Raw genomic sequence first — 23,634 nt, forward strand, 5'->3', positions numbered from 1 at the left:
CTTTAGAAGCATGGAGTTATGTCCAAATGTCCCCAGCTAAAAAGGCATGCTGTTTCAAACAGTTAATACAAGAAGAGATTTTTCATGCGTATTAAAAACCTCTCTTAGGTCTTCCGTTTGCCCCACGCCACTCCCCTGCCTCTTAACTCATCTACCAAGTTCATGGTAACACACTCGGAAGAGGGGTATAAAGGCTCTCAAGAAGCAGTATGTGGGAGTAGGAAATGTTCCAGCTTGGAAGGTGGGAGGCCTGGATCTTTGTCCCCTGTTGGTCTCTGCTCACGCCAGCAGTCAGGTGTGCACCCAAGCAGAGGGAACACTGCGTTCAGCAGGACATGAAGGTCATGGCACATTTAAAGAACGGCATGTGCTTTATCTTGATCCAAGAAGAAGATACAAATGAAGAAGAAGCAAGAGGTGAAGCTGGGGATGTTGTCAGAGGTGAGAGTGCAGAGTTTTTTTATACCATGCCAGAAGTTCAGAAATTATTCTGTAGATGGTAGGAAGACAATAAAAATGTTTTTAATCATTGTTAAAACTTACTGAACACGGTTTGCCCAGGACTGCTCTAAGCATTTGATGTTAATAAACACACTTAATATTTCCAACAATTATTATTGTTGTTCCCATTTTATAAATGAGGAAACCAAGGAGAGCAAAGCTCAGGAGTCTCCCAAGATCATAGAACTGATAAGTGGTGGCATCAGGATTCAAACCTGGCCCATTTCATTTCAGAGCTCTTTCTATGTGGAATGGAATGATGTGGCCAGAATTTTACTACAGACCACACTGTAAGCAAAGTGCTGGAGGGATTTGGAGGAGTATTGAGGAGGGAAGGATATTTCAAGAAGACAGGAGCCGGTGTGTTCCAGAACTAAAGGAAAGGTAGTAGTAATGGAGAAGAGGGGGTAACCAAGAGGTTAAAAGGAGCTAGAACTAAAAAATAATAATAATAATTGGTTAAATAAAGGAGAGAGAAAGAGGAAGAGTCTAGCATGAGTCCCAGAATGCTGACCTGGGCACTGTGTGATGGCCTAATAATTCTGAAAGACCCACTTGACCTTGTGCACTAGTGAACTTACCTGGAAAGCAACCCCGAGCAGATGGGCAGGCCCAGGAAGGAATGGCACAAGTAATGCTTTTTATTTTCCAGTACTATGCTGGCATATACTCATCCAAATAAGCAAATGTGCCATTTTAACTGATGAATTTGGTGGTGACAAAAAACAAAAACAAAAACAAAACACAACTCATGTACAAATATGTAGGCTAATATAGAGAACACATACTCCAAACAAATGATTGAGGTACAGCAAATTTTTTTCTTGTTTTTCCAGGTTAAATATATTGACTCACATTTCTCTTTCCATGTAACATCCATGAACAACTACAGAAAGACAGATAAGAGAGAAAAAGAACAGGATGAGGAGAAAAGATGCAGACATGTTATAGCTTATCAAGATAGTTGTAGGTGTCATAAAAAAAGCCAAAACCACTTATAGAACATTCCTATTAGGGTGAAAAATATAAAAGGGTATGTGTGCATGAAAGTGTGTGGATATATTAAAAAAGACTAGAAGTATATACTCGAAATTTGAAAATTGCTCTCTGAATGACTCTTCTATTTCTCGCTTATTTATATGTTTTAAGTGTCTACAATTATCTTGTATTACTTTCATAATACAAAAAAAATTTCTAAGCATATGGAATAGGCATCTATGTTTAGAACCTGCTGATACAAAAGAATACACAGGTAGGCAGACACTCATCTGTAAATAACCCACATATGCCAATAGTGATAGCAGTGGGTACCTTTCAGCACTGCCCATAAAGCCAACGGAGATACTGGAAAATTTGGTACATGGAGAGTCTGTGTGTTGAGACTAAAAGGAGGTATGAAATGATGAAAAGTATGAATGGCTTAGAGCAGCTGACCTCAGAAGCAGATGCTTGGATGTGGGGCCTGTGTAGGTCATTGTATTCCTCCTCCACCATGCCTTTCTCACATTGTCTGACTATTTCATTCTCTCCCATTACATTGTCTGAAATTCCATCAATCTTCTTTCTAAAAAGCATAAGGCTAGACAATGTCCGGAGGTGAAAGTGTTAGAGATGATATGGAAAATGATAATGGTAAGGAGAAGAAGAGGAAAATTCACTTGCAACTTGGAACAATGTTTCATGGTTTATGAGATACTTCCATATATTAACTCATGTTAACAGACTTCAAGTTCAAGGTGGGGGGTAGAGTGTACATATTTAATTTCTCTCCCTTATAACCCCATTGAAATGATAGTAAATAAAAAGAAAATCCACAATTGAGCTGAAAACAAAAGAAAAAAGTGTCCCAATACAATAACACATTTACTAAAGTATTTCCAGATAATAGAAAGAAAATACAATTGTCTAAACAGTCTGAGAAACTAAAGCAAAGAATTACAACACAAATTTACAATGAAGATTGGTGCTAAGGATTAAGAGGAGATCCCCTGGGGAATCTCTGGTTTAACCAAAGCAGAGAGCTGAGCAGGCCTCAGAGAGATCATCAAGATAATTAATTAAAGTATTATCTATCATACTGTTGGCTTGATTGTTTCCTCTCCCCCATAAACAGAGCAGTTGGTACTCCCTTAGCCCATGTTGGAATCCTAAGAAATGCTTAATAAAAGTGAGAGATGTGCTAGGAAGGATCCTTACTAACGGTACTGAAATGGTGAAGAGAAGTTGAACAAACTCAAGCTAAACATAAACTTGAAGAGGAGTAGGGACAAGAGACAAAAAAGTAACAAGCGAACATTTAGACAAAGACAAACACTGTATGATCTCACTTATGTGGAATCTTAAACAAAACTCATAGAAAACGAGATCAGATTTGTGGTTACCAGAGGCAGGAGGAATAGGGGGTTAGAGGAAGGTGCTCAACAGGCACGAACTTCCAGTTATGAGATAAGTAAGTACTGGGGACACAATGGGTGACATGATGACTATAGCTAACTCTGCTGTATGGTGCATTGGCAAGTTGCCAAGGCAGCAGATCCTGAAGTTTCTCATCATAAGGAAAAGACCTTTTTTTAGGGGGTGGTGGGTATCTATATGAGATGATGATGCTAACTGGTCTTACTGTAGTGATCATTTCCCAATATGTGTAAGTCAAATCATTATGCTGTACACCTTAAACTTATACTGCATGTCGATGACATTTCAATAAAATTGAAAAAAAATAGACTTAATAAAAATATAAAATCCTTAAAAAAAGCAAACAAAAATATTCTTCTTTAAAATCCTTGAAATCTGACAGTTATTGAGCTCTAAATCTTGGCTCTTTCCCATCATATATAGTCCTTTATGAAAAGATTGACTGTCAATAGGTCCCATTCACTTATACAGAACCCTGCTTCTTATAAAGTCAGCCCTGTTCCAATTAAATAGAGCTATTTAACTTTAAAAAAATATCCTAACTCAGACACTGTTTTTTTTGTTTGTACACTTTTATTTAAATTTAATTAGCCAACATATAGTAGTACATCATTAGTTTCAGATGTAGAGTTCAATAATTCATCAGTGCTCATCACATCATGTACCCTCCTTAATGCCCATCACCCAGTTACCCCATCCCCCCACCCACCTCCCCTCCAGCAACCCTCAGTTTGTTTCCCATAGTTAAGAGTCTCTCATGACTTGTCTCCCTCTCTGATGACTTCCCATTTAGTCATTCTTCCCCTATGATCCTCTGTGTGTTTCTTATATTCCACATGTAAGTGAAACCATATGATATTTGTCAACATACTCTTTCATTCATAAACATGAACAGACTCTCAAGGATCACCAGACTTTGGACAAAAACAAATAGCATGAAAGATAAGGTCCCAAATAAGCAAATAACCCCAAAATCTCAAGGTGATAGAGAAAAAAAGAAACAAAGAGCAAGAAAGAGAACTTAATTTTTTAAACTAGCATTCTTAAAAAGATCTGAGGTGTGACTACATCCAGAAAACAAAACACAGCTTCCTGAAAATGAAACAATCAAAGAATAGATTTGAAAACCTAAAAATATGATCGCCACAATTAAATACTCAATATTGGAGTTGGAAAATAGAATGAATGAAGCTATAAAGTCCAAATTAGTAATCTGGAAAAAAAAGTTGAGGAATCACTTCAGATCCAAAGAAGCATAAAATATAAGAAAAATTTCTCCCACATTCGCTCAGTGAAATTTCAATAAAAAGAGATAAGCATTAGAAATTCTACAGCTGAAGGGTGCCTGGGTGGCTCAGTCAGTTAAGTGTCCAACTCTTGGTTTTGGTTCATGGTCATGATTCTCAAGGGTCATGAGATCAAGCCCTACATTGGGCTCAGTGCTCACGGGGGAGTCTGCTTGAAGATTCTCTCCCCCTGCCCCTTACCCAACTTGTGTGTGTGTGTACGCATGCGCTCTCTCTCTCTCTCAAATAAATAAATAAATCTTAAAAAAAAAAAAAAGAAATTCTGTAGGTGAGAAATCTGAGATTTAATTCTCCAGTAGTTCATGAATAGAGTCAGATATATTCCAGATGTCTCCTACTCATAAGCCCAAGGCTGAAATTCAATCAGTACATGTAAATGTGGCCCCAATGCTTGTCTATAGCTGGAACCCACTCTGATTGGTTCATCGGGTGCCAGCCTGGTCAATATCAGTTGTTTACAGCTCTACTCTTCATGGTCTTAAAATGGTCCCATACTGGTTGCTTATGGCTGGCATCCATTCTCACTAGTCAATGCAAGTGCCAATCTAGTCTATACCCATTGTTTGCAGTTGGTATCTGCTTGGGTGTTGAATGAGTTGATGAATATTTGAATATCATTCTTGCTTACACCCATACTCTTTCAATGATGCCTATATAATTTCATGGTACAACCAAAAAAGGGGGATGCATTAAATAGGTGATGGGGATTAAGGAGTGCACTTGTTGTGATGAGCCCTGGGTGTTGTATGGAAGTGTTGAATCACTATATTGTACACCTGAAACTAATATTACACTGTATGTTAGCTAACTGGAATTTAAACAAAAAGTTAAAGGGAGGACAATCATTAAGATTTTTGTGGACCACAAATTTGACCCTGGGGGAAAGAAAGAAAGGTGATTTCTGTTACATCAACCTTTGAGCTATGAAAAATTTCACAAACACACGCTTCCCTCTCTTCTTCCTTTCACCTTACATACTAAGAAACGAGCAACCATGCTTTTAAGTCTATTTTCTCTCCTTCTTTTCTAGGTGGTCCAGACAAAGGGTAAATATATCAAGTGAGCCCTGTTCTGGAAGACTCCCACAGGCAGTCATCCCAAACTGGGGTGTTTAATCTAAGGGGGTTAGCAGAAAACAGGAACTAAGATACGCAGGCCAAATCAGTTGCGTAGAGAAAGCAAATAGGAAGTGACCTAAAGAAATATAGGGCCTGTGCTGACATCTAAAGCAGGTAGATGAAATGTGCCTCTAGCTCAGGTGTGTGTAGATTAGATGAGTTTTTAAAAGGGACTAGAGATGAAATAGCCTGAATAGAAATCACCAAAAATGGGATCTAAAACCAACTAATTCAGCTGCCCTGTTTACTCTCCCTTGTTTACTCTCCCATCTTTTAAATGCAAAAGTAACTCCGAATCTCTTAACTATAGGATTCCATCTTTGACGTCCAAAGGCAAACAGAAGGCCAAAGTTTGAGCCCAGCCCCAATTTCTGCCAACACAAAGCCAAAGTCAAAGGTAAATCAAAATCCAAGCATTATATTGGTATCCAGTGCAGCATCAAAGGTTGATAATGGCATTCATAAAACCGAGGCCTTTGCCCCCCCAGAACCACAAACTCAGATCCCACCAGGAAGTGTTAATGGAGTAGTTTAGACTTTGCTTAGGATTTGTGGGATTTTGCAGAGCATGTTCACCCCTTAAGAGCCTTCCCTGAAATCACTGGGAGTTATAAGCTCATAAGAGCTGTAGAATTGGGTCCTAAATGTCATTTTCATAGCTCCTCTGTGGCCAAGCGAGGAAGTAAACAAAATGGTACTGAGCTACCTGCTGTTTTCAGTTTCATATCCCCTCCAGCCGAAAACAGAAGCAGAGGCGGCTTCACAAAGGGTTAAAACTCATGAGAATTGTTTTTGTATTTTAAAATACTGGATAAGACTCACTTCTGTACAAGCGATGATTATCTGCACTTTTTCTTCCCTGCCTCTTCATCTAACAAATACGTTTTACGGGTTTTACAACGCTCTTTACAACTCACCTAAAACACATAATTTCCCTCTTGCTTATATTACTTGTTTATTATTTATTTATTAGATTTATATTATGCTTTCCTCCAAAAGGCTCAAAGCACCACGCAGCCAACTCTTATATAATAAACATTTCATTAAACTCTTCTTAAAACTATAAACAGGGAAGTAGCCGGAGTGGAGGCAGAAGGGATATGAACAAGGACAGGAAGAAGGAAGAACCATGGGGTCTGGTGAAATAGGCAACCAAGTAATCACTATATTAGCAGGCCCAGGGATCAGAAAGTCCTGTCCTGCCCCTTTCCATCAGCCCCACCTGCAGAGACCCTGTAGTTCTTTCTCCAAGTAACAGAGCCAAAATGTCTCCATTTCTGTGTGGGGGTGAAGCATAGATATGCAGGGAGGGGAGGTGGGAGATTATGTTAGTTGTCTATCAGGGCTCTCAAGAAGTTATGTGAAAACAAATGTACCTACACAGACAACTGTGTTTTGAAAACCAGTATAAAGATATACATGGTAATGCTTTATAACAAATTGCCAAAATGTTAGTTTGTTTTTTTTTTTCAAATACAATCCAGGTTTAGTCCTCAGTTCTGCTGAGTGTGTGTGACTTCCAATGGTTCTGTAGACTTTCAGAACCAGGACAAACTAAAAGTTCAAAGATTCTCAAAATCAAAAAGTGACTGAGGTTGACCTCAGCTTTTAAATCCCAGGTCATACTGATTTGACAAAGTGATAGGACAAAGCCATTGACATCCTGCGTATGTGATCTGCACAAGAGTGGAAAAGTAGCTAAATGGTAATTCTCTCAGCAGCTGCTGGTAGAACCAGTCCAGAAGGAGCGAAGAGGGAATATATTCTAACATGCAGAACGAAGAAGAAATGACCAGTCACTACACGCAGCAGACTAACTCTCCTGTCGGTAACACAGAAGAGAATACAGCCAGGAGAAAGAACAACCATAATAGTATTACTGTTGCTGTTACCATGTGCCAGGCATTCTCCTGCTCTGGTTACACATGCTAAACTCTGCCATCCCCAGAACAAACCTACAAAGCGGGCACAATTATTTTCCTAATTTTACAAGTAAGGAAACTGAGGCTTAAGTTATTTGCCCAAGGTCACTTAGTAAGTGCGTGACCTAGGATTCAAACCCAGCACAAAAGGATAAGAAAGAGCTCTTAGGTGGGAAAAAAGCAAACATAAAAAAATTCTGTGAGTTGACAAAGAGAGAAGGCATGTTGTATCAAGTCTTCCCACTTCTAAGCTGCTGATAGAGAGTTAACAGCAGGTTAGAGGCCACAAATAAAAATCTTAAAATAAGGCTGCAGCAAGCCCGGTGCAGAAGAGCATGAAATAAACTGACAGAAGAAGTACGGCAACCCGGAGACCCCATGAAGACAGGAGTTCAGAATGGACCAGTGAGGTTATCCCTGAGTCCTGAGGGAACAGGACGTGGAAACTGGTACCTGAAATCCACAATATTACCTTACATAACTGATTGTAGATTTATCCTAAATTAACTGCTGAGTTCTATAGAGTATTGCAGATTTATGCTACATTAACTGCTGAGTTCTAGAGTTATCCTCAGAAATCCTTTTGTGACCCTTCCAATATAAAGACCATGCATTGAGCACTTGCTAAGCACCAAGCATTTGACACACACCATCTTATTTAAGCCTCACAGCAACTATAAAGTAGATAACCACAATTATCCCCATTTTGCAGATAAGGAGGCACAGAGAGGTTGAGTAGCTAGCCCAAAGTCACACAGAACTAGTAAAAAGGTGAGAAGGATCCCCAAGTCTAGGGAGTCAAGTGGCTTATTTTGGCCCCGAGAATAGTGAGAAAATAAACCTCCCAGTTTATGACGATTTGCTACAGCGGATCTAGGAAACTACTGCAAGAAACTATCTTAGCTTTGTTTAAGCCAGGGTTTCCCACATTTATTTGACCAAATAAATATTGTTCCCATGATAGGCACTAACGACACTTAATTCCTCAAGTGGAAAATATATGTGTTTTGGGAAAGCTAGCCTAATCTTCCTATTTTACAGATGAAGAAGCTGAGACTCGGGGAGGATGATGGAATCACGTGCACATGCTCATGCATAGTAGGATGGAGACCACGCTCAGACCTCCCACTCCATTCAGGGCGCTCTCTTCCATCTCACAGTTGTGCCCTGTAATTCTCAGGGGCCGGGTGATGGGGCGACACAGGAGATTAGGCTCTGCTTTTGGCCACCAGAAATAGAACAGGACACCTCTCCCAAGGGATGAACATCCTCCAATCAAGTGTCCTGGATTCTTTGAAGAAATGTAAATATTTTCCCCAGCCAATAGGGTAATTATCTTTTTTGTTGGGGGAATTGGGGTAAATGTGTTCAAGAACCCAAATGACAAAACAGCTAGTCCAATGTAAACTGATGTCTCAGATGAACTTGAACTGACTGAAATTACAGGTGCAGCTTGGTGGTCAACCCCTCACTACCACCACCCTTGCATAAGGAAAGGGACAAGGGAAGGTGAGCCTCTTCTGTGTGAGAAGTGACAATTTCACTGGTACACTTATGGGCTCATTTATCCCTTTTCTTCTTTTCCTTTTGCCTCCTCACCCTCACCCTCATCCCTATGCATACAGAACCCAAAGAAGTCATTTCCATCCCAGACCAAGCAAAGGGGAAGGAGCTTCTCCTACCTTCTACTTGATAAGCTGCAGTAGATGCCCCCCATCCAAATCCAGCCGGGAAAGCCATGCTTTCAGAAGACAGCCAGCTAGAACACTCAGCCAAACGGGAGCTGTGTGCCCTTTAGTCGGTGGAGTCCAAAAAATTGTGCAAACAGTCAGTGGACTCACCCTAACCAAAGTCTGGAATTCAAATGTGTATGCAAACAAGAAGGGAGCCAGATTAAATGATCACACTTCACTGGCCATGGCCTTGATATGAATCCAAGACACTCTGTAAAGGCAAGCATTTCCACTTTCTTTTCTGGTCACTCCCTGATTCTTAACTGAACTGGACCAGCCTGGATGCTTCAACAGGCACCCATTCATCTAATCTTATCCATTTTAATAAAATACATGGACGTTGTTTTTAAAAGTCACATAATCCTACTAAAATTTTCCCTTAACTAGTGCCTGCCAATTCCTAATCCCCACTCCTTAGAGGTAACCATTTGCAACTGTTTCTTCTGGAATTTTCTCCCATGTTATTTAAATAATAACCTGAGATTACTGCTTCTTAATTTGTTTTCAATTTTAGATAATAACTATTGAATTCTGGATATAGAGATAGAAGATCCAACTCACTCTCTCTGTCTCCCTCCCTCTTGGTCTCTCTCCTCCTCTCCCAGCAGAATAAGATTCCCTTTTTTGTTTAAATAAATACTCGATATTTACGTTACTGTGACCATATATGGTTCAATGCTGAGCCGTGTAATAATAGACCATGCTTACATGCAATCTTTTATTTTCTCTGCGGTTAATCAACTGTCTGGTTTTTATACTGGATTTTCTGTATACCTATCATTACTTCATCCCCAAATACTCTGATAGAACTGTAACTCCCCGACGTTCGAAACCTCTGATCCCCGCTCACTCTGCACTGTTTGTTTCTCAGAGGAGCCCAGAGTCCCATAATCTGCACCCTCCATCCCTCTCCTTTGTGCTTTCTTCCTCTTTGTCTCTCCTTTTAGAGAAACCAATCCTTGAATAGCTTTCTGATAAAGGGGGCATAAGATGTAACTTTCTGGAAACTCTGTAGTTCTGGAATTGTCTTTATTCTAATGTCACACCTGATATGCAGTTTGACTACTATGGGATTCTACTATGGAAGTAATTTTCACTCAGAATTTTGAAGGCATTGGTTCATGGCCTTCTGGCTTCTGGTGTGGCTATCAAGAAGTTTGATGACAATCCAAGTCCTAATCTTTTATAGATAACCTGTTTTGTGCCCCAGCCCACTGTCCCTGATTCCCAAACGTCTATTTCTGAAATTTCACAGCCATGTGCCTTGATGTGGGACTTTTCCTCCATCATGCCAGGCACTCAGCATATGCACCCTAGTAATGCGGCATGTTGGTAATAGGGGAAAGCGGGTGAGAGGTACACGGGAATGCTCTGTACTATCTTTGCAACTTTTCTGTGCATCTAAAATTAATCTGGAAACTCATATAACATTGTACGTTAACTAAGACTAAAATAAAAACATAAGGGGCGCCTGGGTGGCACAGTGGTTAAGCATCTGCCTCTGGCTCAGGGCGTGATCCTGGCATTATGGGATCGAGCCCCACATCAGGCTCCTCCGCTATGAGCCTGCTTCTTCCTCTCCCACTCCCCCTGCTTGTGTTCCCTCTCTCGCTGGCTGTCTCTATCCTGTCGAATAAATAAATAAAATCTTTAAAAAAAATAAAAAAATAAAAACATAAAATTTAAAGGCAAAATTCAAGCTCATTTTTTAAAATTCCCGTGGAGAGAGGAGTTAGGTAAAATCACAGCACAGAATGTTACCTATTCAGTCCCCCCAAAACAGCATTTAAATCATCCTACACTATGTCATGACAGGAACACAAGATTACAACGGGGTATAACTAGATGGGGAATCCTACTCTGCCCAGTTATGCTAACCCTAAGAAGAAAGAAGACGTTAAATATAGAAAGAAATGAGACATTTAAAATTTTTAAAGGTACATGTTTGTACCTTTTGTACACATAAAAAATACAGGGCATACTATTCAAATGAGTCCCTACAGTCAATCAGTTCTGAAGCAATCATCATAAATGGAAAGAAAAAAATAAATATTAAAATATTTTCATTATACAACACTAGATGGCAGTATTGCAATTATTTTAGGTTTACAAGTTGCTGTATGAAGGGTTATTAACATTTAGTTATCCCAACAATGACCACCTACCCCTGCAACCCCTAGTTAATTGTTTCTGCTCTTCTAAGGATTTTTCTCCAGAAAGAACAATCTACCTTCTCAGCACTCCACAGCCTCTGAGTTTACTTGACCACAAATGGCAGAATTTAATTTTTCCCACCTCTGATCTAATTCTCTACTATAGCATTCTGAAGCAATTCGGTGTCAGGAACTCTTTACACTCTTAAAAATAATTGAGGCCCCTAAAGAACTTTTTAAAATGTGGATTATATTTATCAATATTTACTGTTTTGGAAATTAAAACTGAGACTTAAAAAAAATACTGATGACTTCATTTAACATAGCAATAAAAAGCAGGGAACATAAATAACATATTTTATGAAAAATAATCACATAGTCCAAAACAAAAAATATTTAGTGGGGAGAGTGTTTTACATTTCTGCAAGTTCCTTTATGCCTGGTTTAAGGGAAAACAGCTGGATGTTAATATCTGCTTCTTACTCTTTATGTTGCCTCTGTAAAACTCCACTATACATTCCTAGAGACAAGAATAAAAAAGGAAAATTGTGTCTTTGTATTTATGAAAATAGTTTTGACCTTCTGTACCTCCAAAAGAGTCTCAAGGACCCCAGGGGTCTGTAGCTTTCCTGGTACTCTCTTCCTTCCTCTCTTCTAGTACCTTGCTTTGCTACCTACAATCCCTCTGTATTCTTCTGTCCTTACAGAGAGCTCATTCTACTACATTCCTTACACTGAAGTCCTGATGGATATAAGACATAAATATGCAGCCACAATCTTGAGCAAGAAAGAATTATTTGCTTATTTTCTTTATTGAAAAAGAATTCTGATTTTATAGACTTATCTAGCAGAACTGGCTGATAATTTGTCATAATGTGGGTCCCCTCCACTCCATTTTAGGGCCATCCAAGAAAATTTAGGTCATGTTTTAAAGATCAAATTTTAAAGATGCTCAGTATCTCCATTCTCCCATCTCTCAGCTTTGGCCTGTCTTGCTTAGTGCCAAGATGTCCACTACCCAAGCCTGCCACGTGTCCTTCAAGACCACCTAGTCTCTGCTCTTGAGGCACAGAAACCCCTCTCTGTGGATGTAAATCTGAGAACTTAGGTTCAATTACCTCCTCAAAACCACAGAGTACTTCCTTTGAGATCCTGCCACCTTCTCAGGGAACGGCCTCAGAATAGTACTCCAAACCCTGCTATTCATGAGAGCCACCAACCTCTGTTCAACTTCCAACTGGAGGGAAATGAGTTACTTGCATTACGGTTCCTTGAATAATGTCTACCATAATGTATGCTCTCGCTAGAAGTCCTAGGAGTGCCACGAGACTATATCCAGTGACCTCTGGGGTAAAAATACATCTTGCTGAAACTGTTCTCTTTGTTAATTGCAAAATAAGCTGTTCTTTGATAAGAATTCAGCTCGTTAATTATGACCCTTTCGATTTAAAATGCTGAAATTCAAAAACCCTGGCTTTCAAAATGTTTCTGTGTACCTGTGTCAGGAGAAAAGTAACATTCTAAATAAGCATGTTTCTGTCTGCAACAAAGACTCCTATGCATTAGCCAAATCCTTTTCCATCTGGGCACACAATCAGACCACATCTCTCAGCTCCCTTACAGTTAGATGAGGCCATAAGACTGTGTCTTGACCAGTGGAATGTGGGCAGAAATAATGTGCACCACTTCCAGGCCAGGTTGCTGAGATCTGCCCACACAATCATCTGTGTTTCGTCCATATGCTATTATTCTACACAGGATCCACTGGAAAACTCTGAGTCCCTAGGGACTCCTGAGATGGAAGGAGCCTGGTTTCCCATATCACCACATGGAGCAGGGCCCATACAGACTCCATTAGCAAACCGCTTTGGACTGTGGTACGAATGAGACATAATGTTTACTTTGCTAAGCCACTGAGATTGGGGAGTTGCTGATAAACACACTTTCTGGATAATAACTATATTTAAACTAATGTATCATTTTAAAAAAGCAAAAAAAAAAAAAAGGCCAAGGAAAAAGCCTAATTACTTCAAGTATTTTTTGTTTTCTTCTTGCAGGGAGACTCGTTGGGGGTATCACATCACTGGAGGAAAAAGGCAGTGACAGGGAGAGTGAGGGGATGGGGTTGGTATGAGGCACTAAAGGGCGAATCTACCCCAGGTTGTTAGTACAATGGATTATTCATCTTGACCTTCTGCATTTGTCAAGAAAAATCTAGTCAAAACTTGACCTGAAGAGTCACATTTTACAAGAGTGCTTCCCAAATAGAGCCCTTGATTCCTGAGAGTCATCAAGCTATTTTTAATAATTCTAAGCGCAATTGTACATTTACTTCCTACCAAGTCTCCCAGTCTTCCTAAAAGTTCAATTTTATTACTTTAGGCTGGAATTATATGAACTCATTGTGGTAAGACCAGTTTCTCATGCATCAAAATGCAAAAAATGAATTCGTTATAACAATGCTCTGTTTCTTAGTAGATAGAATCTGTCAAAACATGAAGTCCAGAAAGCAAATCTGTTATAAAAGGAATCTTTGTGGAATCCCTGATGACCACAATGTATGAACACACGTGTGTGGGAGACAGGGGGTAGGGGCATTGATTAATCTGGACCACCCAGGATTCCATCAACTCTCAGGCTTCTGTTGGTAACAGAATCTGATTTTCCTTTGACTATCCGCTTTCCCCTCTGCACCCCACATTCTTCTGGAAGAACTGACACTGGACCCCACCCAATAATCCACCATCTCTAGGGATTAATTTTAGGCCATCTTCACACCTCTCATTGGCTAAGGGAATGGACTAAAGGTGGGCTTGAAACCCAATCAAACAATGAGAAAATGCACTTTTAGGGGTTCTGAGAAAGAAGCCTTTTCATTCTTCCATTAAAGTTACCTGAACAGACATCCTCTTCCTGCTACATATGAATATGGAAGTTTTAGGCAGCCATTTCAAAAAAATAAAGAGGACGACCTTTGGGATATGGAAGAAAGATGGAAGGAACTGTATCTTTGAGAACCAGTAAATTGCCTTTATGGCTTAGGCCTATTTGGGTCGGGTTTCCTATTACTTGCAATCAAAAGATTCATGTATGGAAACATATATTTGAGGTGTGTGTGCATGCCTATATCTATCTCTGCATATACATACATAGAGATGCATATGTATATATGTGTGTAATATATATATGTGCATGTGTTCATCTATATTTACCCATGCATGTGGTTTGATGTAGACATAGGGGTATACAAGTGAGTACAGACATAGATACGTGGAAAGTAGATGTGTGTACATACACGATTCGTATGTGTGTCTGTATATCATAAGCCCCTCCATATAAAGGAACCTTACTGGATATTTTTTCTAGCTGTCTTGAATGTTGGTTCATATCACCAGCCAGGAAATGAAGATATATGTGAGATAATTAATGGCACACTGAAGTGGGATTCAATTACATCATTTGCATTTATTTACTGAAGGCCGTACACCCCATAAGATTTAGCACGAATGCAATATAAAACAACAGCAGTGCATCAATCATTTCAAAAAGTCATACTGTTATATAATTAAGGATTACTGTTGAGTAATTTCCAAAACAAACAGAAAGATGCTCTGTCCTTTACAGTGTTGACAGGCTGGTACTAACAATGGCATACAAGTAATCACAAAAACCACTCAATACCACTCAAAGTTCAATCTTTGAGCTTAGAAGCTCTAAGAATAAAAGGCAGTCAGAAGAGGCAGAGAGAACCCTTGGAATACCTTTCGGAAGCCTTCCAGCAAATATCCACCGCCATAGTATCAGATTCTAGTTGTAGCACATTTCAGAACATTATTCATAGTGCAGCTGCCCACGATTCTGGCTACCTCAGTGACAAGTCAGATTGACCAGAATTATTACTCCACAAACTCGGATTTAGCCACTCAGATCATCCTCCTAAAAACTCCACCACCAATGCAATCTAAACTCCATTTATATACCTACAGATCAGTTGGAGAAGTGTTAAACTGAGCTGGAATAAGGGGACAGCAAGTGAGGTGCCTAGGACCACAGTCCAGGGAGGTACTTAGCTCTCCATCCCGGCCCTCATGTTACATACCAGAGACAGAACACTCAGGTTCAAGGGCCTTGCTACAGACCACAAACTGGTTTTCCTTCTGAACTGTTTGTGGACACGCACAGGTGCACCGTGTAGCTCAGGACTAGACTGTCGATAATGCATCCAAGGCCCATGAGCATTTGCACATTTGAAAGTATCTTTGATTGTTCATCTTGCTTCAGGGATTGGGTTAAGAACTTCAAAAGCATTTTCTTCCCACAGTGAATAAAGCAAAGCACTGGAGGCCCACGTTCTGAAAAGGCAGCATAAATGAGTGGAATCAAGCCCAATAAAATGCAAAACCAGAGGGAAAAGGAGCAATTTCAGTGATCATAAAATGACTGTCAATGAATTGTATTGGAAGAGCAAGCACTGCCTTCTGTACATACCATATGGCAGTCTAAGAGAACCTACCCAGACCTTCGTCTCTTGGGTCCTTACTCAAAGACCACCGCATAGCCTGGACACCATTCTGAACCCTTCTCTTGTCCTCCTCCTCCTTCCTGCCACACGCAGCCCACCTCCAAACACCATTGACTCCAACTCCTTGACATGTCTTACGTATGTCTCTTCACCTTCATCCCTGTGGCCTCGTCTACATGCAAAGTCCACAGAAATCCTCTCAAGCCTATGAAGTTCCAAACTGTACTAACTCCCAACATCCAGTTTTGTTCCCATCTGACAGATTCATTACTGCAGTCTGAGTCACCTTTCTAAAACACAAATCATTCAGCTGGTTGACTGCCTCTGAAGTTCAAACTTCTTGACCTGCACAAAGTCTGCAATGACCTGGTTCCTGCTTCCCTTCCACGTGCATCCACACCAGTGTTCCTCTCATAAGCTCTTCTAAATTTTTCGGCTTTTCAAATCTACTATGCTCTAACTTTCTCAACACTAATTCTTAACAAACACTGCTTCTTCTACCTAGAACATGCTCTCCCTTTGTCTGGGCTAACTCTCACTTCTCTTCCATTGGCCAGCTTAAGGTCACTTTTTTAAGGACTTATTCCCCAGAACCAGTTAGGTCCCACTGCCCCATGCTCCCATCAGACCTTGTGGACCCCCTATCGCACACTCATGGCATTTTATTTTAAAGTGTGTTTAGTTGTCTGACTTCCCATTTGGTTTATAACTTTCCAAGAGTAGAGAATACCTTACTCAGGCAAGCTAATAATGAAAGGCTCATTTGGTATATTTTTTTCCCTAAATTCATCAATTCATTCACCAAATGGATAATGAGCCTTTACTAGGAGTAAAGCACCATACTAAACCCTAGGAAGAAAGTGGCAATCCAATCCAAACAACACAGTGTCAGGGTTTGAATCATCTTCCAATCTGCTAATTAAAGTTCCTCAACTTTGTTTTAATAGCATCCCATTTCTACCCCAAGTTACTCAGGGAAGACTCAAAGAGTAAGTAGAGAGTTACCAATAGTTTTTCTAAGTCTATTATTGCCACCCCTCCCCCCAACAACCTTACAGATTCAGAGTAGAGAAAAGAGACAGGGAGGAGGGAGAGTGTACCAAAAACTGCAGGATGCTGTTATGCCTATGAGGTCATCAATGCAGAAAGGCACCCTCTGGGACCACTGCCTAAAGTGGATTTAGAATTTAGGTTCAAGGAAGCAGACAATAAGGATGCTCCTCAGAGCACTCTACCAGAAAAGCTATCCGTGAAGTTTCTCGGTCTTAGGGTGGCTGGCATAAAAAATCCGTCTGCCCAATCTGGTATACTGATGGTATCTGCATCCAGCCAGGGATCCCCTCCTCCCTGTCTTCCATAGGCAGGACTGTACTGCACTCATTAGTTGGGAATCCCTGCATTGAGCAATACTGCATGGCACAACACCAGCCCTCAACTTCGGTTTTGGTTCATAACATTTAGAACTAAAATTATAGTCTGCTCATTTTCAATAATTATAAAAGATTATTCTCATTTCATGTGTGCATTTTATGTGGTTGTATTCTAATCATTTCTTGCATTGTACATGAGCAATACGTTGAAATTATTCCTGAAATCAAGGGGAAGTCATTAAAATATGCCAAGACAGTTCAAGTCAGCATGAAGAAGCTTGTGACAAATGAGAATTTTTCCTGAAAACCTTTTTTTATAACATTCACTTCATGTGCTTAAGAGTTTCATTGAAAAAACAGACATTCTACACACAAATGACAAAAAACCCACAAAAATCAAATTACAATTGTGATAAATGTCAGAGTAGCTTGTATCTATATTATCCTGTTATCACTTTCAATCGTAAATTCTAAATATAACACCAAAGACAACTGAGGATAATGCAAAAGTGGGTAGAGACCAGGGAAGATTCAGACCATGAAAGAAGGGACGTGAACCAGAGTGTGACCCACTTGTAAAAGGTTTTTACCATCAGGACACCCCTCATTGAACTGAAGTAGAACACCCCTTTCCTCGGGCCTGAAAGGAGGCAGAGAAAGAAGTCTGACAGAGCAGAGGGGGGCTAGAAACCAAGGGAGGAAATCCAAAAACAGAGGAAGCTAAAACTTAATAAAATTACTATGTTCTCATACATATTTCTGGTTACCTTTTACTTATAACACATGACAACAGTTTTCCATATACCACCATGATATAAATACATTACATTTTTGGTTTAAAAAAAAAAAAACATAAGTCAATGTTAAGTAAGTAGTAATGAAGGTATTACAAAGCGACAGCAAAAATTTTAAAGGCAGCACCCAACCTTTCAAACTGGGGAAGCTGTGTCTTAGATCATTATTTTATCCCACTTTAAACCTGCACACAGGCGATCATTCCCCTCTCTGCCTTATGTGCACTCTATTAGTAAGGAAGACACTGATTAGCTTTGCTTTCACCATTTTATTGGGAAGGATACTGGACTATCAAGTACTTTTAAACTATAGGTGATACCTCTTTTCTAGAATAGCAACTGGAAGAGGCATATCGGCTTGGGTGTCAACCAACAGGCCCCATGAGAGGCACAGCTTGGCTGTTTCTTAGGTATGTAAGCTTGGGTGCATTTCTTTTACTATTATTATTATTATTACTATTACTATTATTTATTTTTTAAGTAATCTCTATACCCGGTGTGGGACTCAAACCCACAACTTCGGGATGAGGAGTCGCACGCTACACCGACTGAGCCAGTCAGGCCCCCTTTGAATGCATTTCTTGCCCTCTCTGAACAGCAGTTTTCCTGCAAGGGAGGGATCATCATCATTCTTAGTTCATGAGCTTGTTGTGCAGAAGAAATGAGACGTGAAGAAATGAGACGTTATATGTGAAGCCCTGTGGAATGTGCTAGACCCACTGATACACTTCATCAAAAACAGTCATGGGTAAGACATTGCAATTTTTTCAAAGTAGCAATCTCAGAGACCATAAGGACAGTTGTAAGTTTGGGCGGGAATTCTTTACTGCAGAAGAGACCATCTAAAAGAAGTCAATTCCCTAAACCAATTTAACTTGGCAGTGGAAGGGGGACAGGTGGAAGTCAGAGAAAGTGTTACAGCAGACAATTATGGGGTGTCTGGGAGCAATATCTTTCCAAGGCTCACACTGGGGAATGGCTTCTCTCAGTAGACACTGTTTCCCTGCCATGGATTCTCCCATTTTTACAAGTACCTGCTCTTGTGTAGACAAATCCAACAAAGGAGTTGAGCCAGAACGGAAGTCACAAGTGGGTACGGAAAAATGCATCCTGCTAATTCTTTCCAATGCGCAGTGTGAAGTATTAGGTGCCCCCTCCTTTGCCGGACTTATGGACTCTTGCCATTTGTTATTACAATTGAGACCCAGTGTAGTCCAACAAACACTGTGAAAATAAATCTCTCAGCTGTCCAGGAAAAACACTGTTTTCCATAGTCTTATACTCACAACACTTCCTTTTTTTTTTTTTTTTTTAAAGTAAGCTCCACACAAAGCACGGAGCTTAAACTCACGACCCCGAGATCAAGAGTCATATGCTCTACTGATTGAGCCAGCCAGGCGCCCCTTGCACTCACAACACTTCTGACACCCAGTGTGTGGGTTTCTTCCTACACTGACCAATTCTCCAAGACCAGCAAGGTGTCCTACAATTCAGTTCAGTTCTGACACTATCCACCTAGAGTTTGCATCAGATCCCACAAGTTACAGGGTCAGTAATACTTCAGAGGCCGGCTGAAAGTCCCAGGTTGTCACCAGTACTTCTGACCAACCAGCTAGAAGTCAGGGTTCCCACATCCCACACCTTGTTTGATAATTTGTTAGAACAGCTTACAGAACTCCAGGGAAACACTCGTGTTTATCAGTTTGCTATATAATAAAGGATATGATAAAGGACACAGGTGCATAGACAAATGACAAGATACATAAGGTGAAGTCTAGCAGAGTCCCTAGTGCAGGACCTCCTGTCCCCAAGGAGTTGGGGTGCTCCATCTTCCAGCTTAGATGTGTTCACCAACCTGGAAGCTCTTCGAACCTCCTACAATTAGGATTTTTATGGAGGCTTCATCATGGAGGTATGATGATCCAACCTCTCTACCCTCTCTGGAGAATGCAGGGGGTGGAGCTGAAAGTTCCAAGCCTCCTCATGGCTGGGTCTTTCTTGTGACCAGCCCCATCCAGGAGCCCAAAGAGTCCCCTTGCTAAAAGAAAAGACGTTCCTGTAACCTTCGAAGTTACAAGGATTTTAGGAGCTCTGTCAGGAAGAGAGGCCAGAGACCAATATAGATATGTCTTACTACTTCACATCAGTATAGGCTTATAAAAATCCTGAATAGTTGGGGTCACTCATTTCCATATTCTAAGCAATATTTGCCATACTTGCTAGAATTAAATTTCAGTCTAATAAGACAGTTTAAGAAGTTCTTTGTGTAGTTTTTTCATGAGGTTGGCCTTATATTTTTTAAAGAGACAATCAGAAACTATAAAAATGAGCAAAGAAATAGGGAATATTAAGGATGAGACCTAAAAAACAAAAACAAAAAAAAGGATGAGACCTGGCCCCTTCTATTTTAGTGCATTTGGATATGGCTTTTGTTAGAACAAAATATCAGCCTGTGTTACCATGTCCATTTCTAGATCACGTTCCCCAGCTTCTGTTTTATTTCTGCCTCTGTTATTTAGAAGCCTGGTGTCTTCAGCTAAAAATAAGGATTTTATTTTATGGCATAATGGCTAATACATGAGGCAAATACTTAGCTTGGGTTGGGTTTTTTTCCCAAACCAATCAACCCCTAAATCAATAACTTTTTTCAAAAAAAAATTGGGTTGTCAATGACTGAATGGCAAACATTGTTAAATTTCCCCAAAATGCCTTTATTTCTCTACAATGTTAATTTATTTCGTTTTGCCTCTGCTCTACTGAGCTATATCTATATTAATTTTTTTCCTCATTCTTTCTTCTGCCGTTCTTTTCTCTTCTTCTCACATATGTGGATCTAAGCTTCCAAAAACTCTAATGACTAGGATCTTTCAGCAGTAGAAAGCAGGACACTGACCAAAGATCTTTTTCCTTCATGGTAATCACTCATATATATCCCCACTAAGAATAAAAAGCTGCACCCATTTAAAAGAACTAGAATCTGGGGCGCCTTGGTGGCTCAGTCAATTAAGTGTCTGCCTTTGACTTAGGTCATGGTCCTGGGATCATGGTCCTGGGATTGAGCCCCCGTCGCTGAGCCCCAGGTCAGGTTCCCTGCTCTGTGGGGAGTCCACTTCTCCCTCTCCCTCTGCCCTCCCCCCACCCCCACTTGTGCTTGCTCTCTTGTTCACTCTCTCAAATAAATAAATAAATAAAATCTTTTTTTTTAAAAAAGGAACTAGAATCTGTATTTTACCAATTTTTGGTGCCTTAAACAGAGCTGTCAATTTTGCTAGGCTAAGGGAAAAGAACATTTTTATTTGCAATATTCCTCATAAATATGCTATGTTTGGCTTTTATAGTTAAAAACGCATCATTTCCTCCAAGTGTAAATATTTTCTTGGGATGAGAAATCCAATAAAACCACAGGTCCTTGGCCTTTGTGGTTGGTATAAAAAGCTCTGCTTTTAGAACTTTCAGTCTCAAAATGTGACAGCCGCAATTTTACTTTAAAGGTTATACTTTGCATTTTTTTTTAAGTGTTTGCAAGATTTATTCATATGTGGTTAAATGTTTCCACATCTCTGAAGTCACCTGCTAGGATCAACCCCACTTTACATATGGGAAATCATTTATGGGAAGTGAACAATATTTCCTTTGTATCTAACCGCAAGCTGGATCAGCCTCACCTTCACAATTAACTGAGCTTCCAAAATCATTATCCTGGTGTGCACTGTGATTCTTTTCTTCCTTCAGAAATAGAAAAAGATTGCCTTATCCCAAGACCTTACTTTAGCTTTTGAATGTGAACAGTGCTTTCACTCTTCTGAAATGTTTAGCTGAGCCCCTGAGGAAGTGTGGTGTAGTATAAAGAATGTGTAGATGTTGCAAGTTTCTTTAACTTCTCCAGTGCATATTTCCATATGCATACATCTGTATTCCCTACCTCCCAGCCTCTTTGGCTTCTTATTGATGTATTTCTTACAAGATACATTTCCAAAAATGTGGTTATGTCTTTGTGTTTAAATTATGGCATGTTCGACAATAAGGATACATTATATATCAGAAGCGGAAAAAGCATTTTTCTTAAACTGAGAACACACAAGGAGTAGATAAATTCTACTGATCATCAGCAGACCCTGATTCCAACCACCAATACTCTTCAAAGCAAGCTGTGTATGCATTCCAGTCCACCCCTACTAGGAAAGAAGAAAAACAGAGCCACACAGGCCTACTGTTCTCTCTTGAGCACTTCCAACAACTGTTTTGAATGGCAACATAGATGCATTGAGTAATAATGTCACAACTGGCTGCCAATCATTTGGGGCTAAATAAAGCTAACATTCCAGAGGCTCTTGCCCTTCTACTACTTGGTCTTTTTTTGCCCACTTCAGAACCTCTTATTTTTTTAGGAAACAGACATGCTTCTAGGACAGCTGTTCTTTGTGCCACATGGTAGAACAGTTAACTATGCACAGTCCCCTTCCAAACCTCTCTCCTCTTTTTCCACAGCGGTCAAGTGGAAGTCAGACCCTCATTCAGCATCATAAAACACAGAACTGAAAAGGCCCTATTCATGGAATTTGGAGAGGAATCCTTGGTTAAGGTGATGAAGTCTTTGGGGCTAGAAATAATATTAAAGGTCATTTGGTAAGGCACACTCATTTATAAGTGAAGAAGAGAGCCAGAGCCTTGCCTGGAAAAGCACTGTGATAAGTCAGCAAAGCCAGAACTCCAGTCCAGGCTTTTCCATTCCAAGTCCTACCTCTTTCCAGCATTTTCATTCCATTTGAAGATTCAGTCGATTATTCTTATAGAAGGCAGAACACATTTCTACTACAGAGCCCATGTACTGGGAGAGCTTTTCCCAAAATTGCTTTGATTTTTTTTTTTTTTTAAGCTTTTTACAAGCACTTATCTTTACTTGGCAGTTCCAGTTTTCAACAGGCATATATCTAACAATAACCAGAATGATTGTGAAAATTCCACTCCTGGCCAACGTCTCTTCGCTCTATGTTTTTTGTTTTTTAAATAACCCTCTCTACTCTTTCCCCCCTCTCTCCTATGTATGAAAGTAAAAATTGCGATTGGAGAGACACACCTAGAAATATGTGTTGACATATGTTTGGCGCTGGGTTTTACACACTAGAATAGAAGAAACTTGTGACATTGGGGCACACCCGAAATGAACTGGTAGCACATTGACTAGAAAACATTGAACCGGGTCTCTAAACCAGGAGGGTTATTTTAAGTGATTGGTAATACTTTGGACAAATATTTCTTGCCCGGGTGAACACACAACCAGAATTCTGGCATTCCACTCCATTTTGTTGGATCAATGCTACACTTAAAAAAAAAAAAAAAAAAGCCCACCAAAATGCTCTTTAAAAAAAATTTTCCTGCAATTTAAATCATTCTATAAAAAGTGTCAAAGAACTTACTTGGGTTAATTTAGATAGATGAGAATAATACTTTTTGAAGATAGTGAGGTAACTTACCTTTAACAGGGAGGAAAAAAGTCATGCTTCCTTAAGTCAGAACAATCAGCTCTAACACTTGAGCTTTCTACTTAGCCTAGACTCCACATTCCAGAACACAGCCTGATTCTAGAAACCTGTACTACAAGGTCCAGTTTGAGTAAGAGGATTGACTATTTACCTCTTTTACTTTCTGTCTTCACAAACACCTAACACAAATGCAAATAGTTCAGAGAGAAACTACAAATGTTTGAGAGAAAGGAGAAATGTCCGAAAAGCAAACGTGTAGACACATTACTCTTTCAATGACTGTTTGCAATATGTATGCAACTGTGTTCACAGTGCT

General features: G+C 39.9%; 1 protein-coding gene and 1 long non-coding RNA gene across 14 annotated transcripts in view; one reads left to right on the plus strand and one right to left on the minus strand.

The window, feature by feature from the left end:
- Positions 1-9,139, minus strand: part of LOC123775788 (cytosolic beta-glucosidase) — an 889,125-nt gene extending 879,986 nt beyond the window's left edge. For 10 of the 13 annotated variants that reach the window (XR_015725387.1, XR_015725386.1, XR_015725385.1 and 7 more), the window contains exon 1: positions 8,946-9,139. Coding sequence is in view for 3 of the 13 variants with exons in the window: in XM_087863913.1 (XP_087720039.1) it covers positions 8,946-9,003 (58 nt within the window). In the remaining 10 variants the exon portion in view is untranslated. The remainder of the gene's footprint in view (positions 1-8,945) is intronic. The other 3 variants (XM_045771323.2, XM_045771324.2, XM_045771325.2) reach the window with 3 other exon arrangements.
- Positions 201-11,638, plus strand: LOC123775790 (uncharacterized). The gene is made up of 3 exons (XR_006775164.2): positions 201-441; positions 5,652-5,738; positions 8,305-11,638. It is a non-coding gene; the product is annotated as an uncharacterized LOC123775790 (long non-coding RNA).
- The last annotated feature ends 11,996 nt before the right edge of the window (positions 11,639-23,634 follow it).

Source organism: Ursus americanus, chromosome 8, assembly GCF_024610735.1.
Source record: "Ursus americanus isolate L20-20 chromosome 8, mUrsAme1.1.p, whole genome shotgun sequence".
Lineage (NCBI taxonomy): Eukaryota > Metazoa > Chordata > Mammalia > Carnivora > Ursidae > Ursus > Ursus americanus.